Source organism: Quercus suber, unplaced genomic scaffold (genome assembly GCF_002906115.3).
Source record: "Quercus suber isolate HL8 unplaced genomic scaffold, Cork oak 2.0 scaffold_57, whole genome shotgun sequence".
Lineage (NCBI taxonomy): Eukaryota > Viridiplantae > Streptophyta > Magnoliopsida > Fagales > Fagaceae > Quercus > Quercus suber.
The window spans coordinates 1354844-1357520 of record NW_027069522.1 but is presented as its reverse complement, the minus strand read 5'-3'; the positions used below and the strand labels follow the sequence as shown (position 1 = coordinate 1357520).

The 2677-nt window shown below is 39.4% G+C and overlaps 1 protein-coding gene across 1 annotated transcript; it reads left to right on the top strand.

Moving 5' to 3' along the window:
* The first annotated feature begins 288 nt into the window (after positions 1-288).
* LOC112033948 (ATP-dependent Clp protease proteolytic subunit 2, mitochondrial) lies at positions 289-1674 on the top strand. The gene is given in 3 exon segments (XM_024066725.2): positions 289-734; positions 737-760; positions 835-1674. Coding segments are annotated over 3 exon segments (726 nt in total). The 5' UTR covers positions 289-454; the 3' UTR covers positions 1257-1674.
* The last annotated feature ends 1003 nt before the right edge of the window (positions 1675-2677 follow it).

Below are 2677 nucleotides of genomic sequence, written 5' to 3'. Positions count from 1 at the left end.
TTATGATACGCTAAACATCTCAACTTTTATTTATTTCATCTATTCATTAAAATATTAATTTCACCAACTCTTTCTCTCTCTTCCTCTTCATAAAAATAATTAAAAATACCCACCTACCACCGTAAAATACAATATAAACCTTTTACATGTTGCTATGCATTGTAGCACAATTGCAATTTTTTTTTTTTTTTTTTGTAATTGCATGACTTTACAAGACCAGGTAATGAGGAGTTTTAGGGCTCTGATACTAAATATTACTATTGTATGGCATTTACAAGACCCAATGTAAATGCTCTAACCGGTGAACTAGAACTCTTATCCTAACATTCTTTAAAAAAAAAAAAAAGCTCTTTTCTTAAGTCATAAAAGCCTAGGCAGTTGTTTCCAAATCAAAGATCTTCTACTACTACCACCACTACTGCTCTCATATTCTCTCTACAGCATAGGCATTAGGATGAGGAGTCTAATTTCAAGCGCGAGACTGGTGGTGGGCAGGGCGACATGGTGTCAACAACAGCTGCAGCAGCCAATGATGCGCAGCTACAGCCTGATCCCGATGGTCATAGAGCACTCGTCGCGAGGCGAACGCGCCTACGACATCTTCTCCCGTCTCCTCAAGGAACGAATCGTCTGCATCAACGGACCCATCTCCGACGACACATCCCACGTTGTCGTCGCCCAGCTCCTATACCTCGAGTCCGAAAACCCTTCCAAACCCATCCACATGTACCTCAACTCCCCGGCGGCGCCGTCACCGCAGGTACATTCCTATTCCACCTTTTCAAATTCCACATTGCTTAAAATTTTTTTACCGGATTGGATTGAATTATACAGGTCTTGCAATTTATGATACGATGCAATACATTCGGTCTCCAATCAGTACAATTTGTTTGGGGCAAGCTGCTTCGATGGCTTCTCTCCTTTTAGCCGCAGGAGCCAAGGGCGAGAGGCGGGCGCTTCCCAATGCCACGATGATGATTCATCAGCCTTCCGGTGGATACAGTGGGCAGGCGAAGGATCTGACAATTCACACCAAGCAGATTGTTCAGGTTTGGGATTCTCTGAATGCGCTGTATGCGAAGCACACGGGGCAGTCATTGGAGGTAATTCAGACGAACATGGACAGGGATTATTTCATGACACCGGGTGAGGCCAAGGAGTTTGGGATTATCGATGAGGTTATTGATCAAAGACCGATGGCTCTGGTGGCTGACGCTGTTGGTGGTAATGAAGGGAAGGACAAAGGTTCGGGTTAGAGTTACGAGGGTAAGATTCTAATTAACCCTGCTATTTCTGGATTCAACATGATTCTCGCCTTGTTTATGAAGAGTTATAGGTTTGTCTGCGTAAATTATGACTATTATTTATTTGGTTTCAGTTTAAGTTTAGTGAATAATGTCTTTTCAACTGAACTGTGCTTCTAGACACTCAAAATTGAAGATGTTAATTATCTTGCAATATATTAATGCAGTTGTGACTTGTGTCGTAACATATATTTGTATGAACATAAAAGTTGATCGCGATTGAACATGGTAGTCTCCACAATTTTCAGGCATAATGTGATTCTTTAGAAATTTCCCATTTAAAAGCCCATGAGTGAGTTATTTGTTTGGTAGATGGTTTTAGTGCTTCTACAATGAAACAAAGGGCAGCTTGTGAGCTATATTTTGATGTTATTCTTTTGTTTTTATTGTGACTCTGCACAGTTCAACTCATTCTTTTCTTGAGTACGTATGATACGCGCAGGACATGCGTCTTTCAATGTTTTCCTCTTCCCCCCTCCCTCTTTTCCTTCCCTTTATTCTTTTTTCTTGGTTCATACTTTTTGGTTATTGTTCTCCTTGTGTAATATGAAACAACACCCCATTGCCCCTTTTTCTATTTTTTGCTTCTCTAGGTGACTATTCACTCTTGTAATTATTTTTTTGTTGTTGCTTAGTTTAGATTCAAGATAGAATTGTTTCAAAATATGTTTGTTCTCCATTGATCGTCACGTGGGCTTTCACATAGGTGTAGTGGTTGTTAATATTTGTCAAGTTTTCATGCCTCTTATGCCTTGGGCAACACACATGCTACAATGGCCAGGACAAAGGTTGCACAAGTCCTAGCTACTGGTATTGACACATTGTGCCTATAATTTTATGCTTGTATGTAGAATATATATTTCCTTAGCCTAATGACTGATAATGTTCTGATATGTGTCTTAACTTGTGATTGTCATTAATCTTTGAATTTTACAAGCATTGCTTTCATAGGAATATGAAAGTCTGCATCCGTGTCTTATTATCTTAGGTTTGGAAATTGAGTAGATTAAGGAGTTTGAGAAACATGCTTGATTCTGAGGCTTGTATTAGGTGTTGATCTGCCATGGTACGAAGTGTTACATTGGGGTGTTTAGTATTTACAAACCTCAATAATGATCTTAGAGGGGCATCATAAAAATACTCTTTCTCCAGGTGCAAGTGAGGATCTCCACATACCGTCTTGCTGTGTTCTTCCTTTTTGTTTCCCCTCATTTAGTGCATTTCTGTTTTTCTTTGTGTTGCTGCTTATTTTGGGGTTTTTTTTTTTTTTTTTTTTTCCTTTCTTTCTTTCTTGGTCCTCCATCATTCGCAGGTCATCAAGGTTGTTGGTTGTGTAGAATAGTTTTTGGAGGAGAAATATGAGGTGTATACAA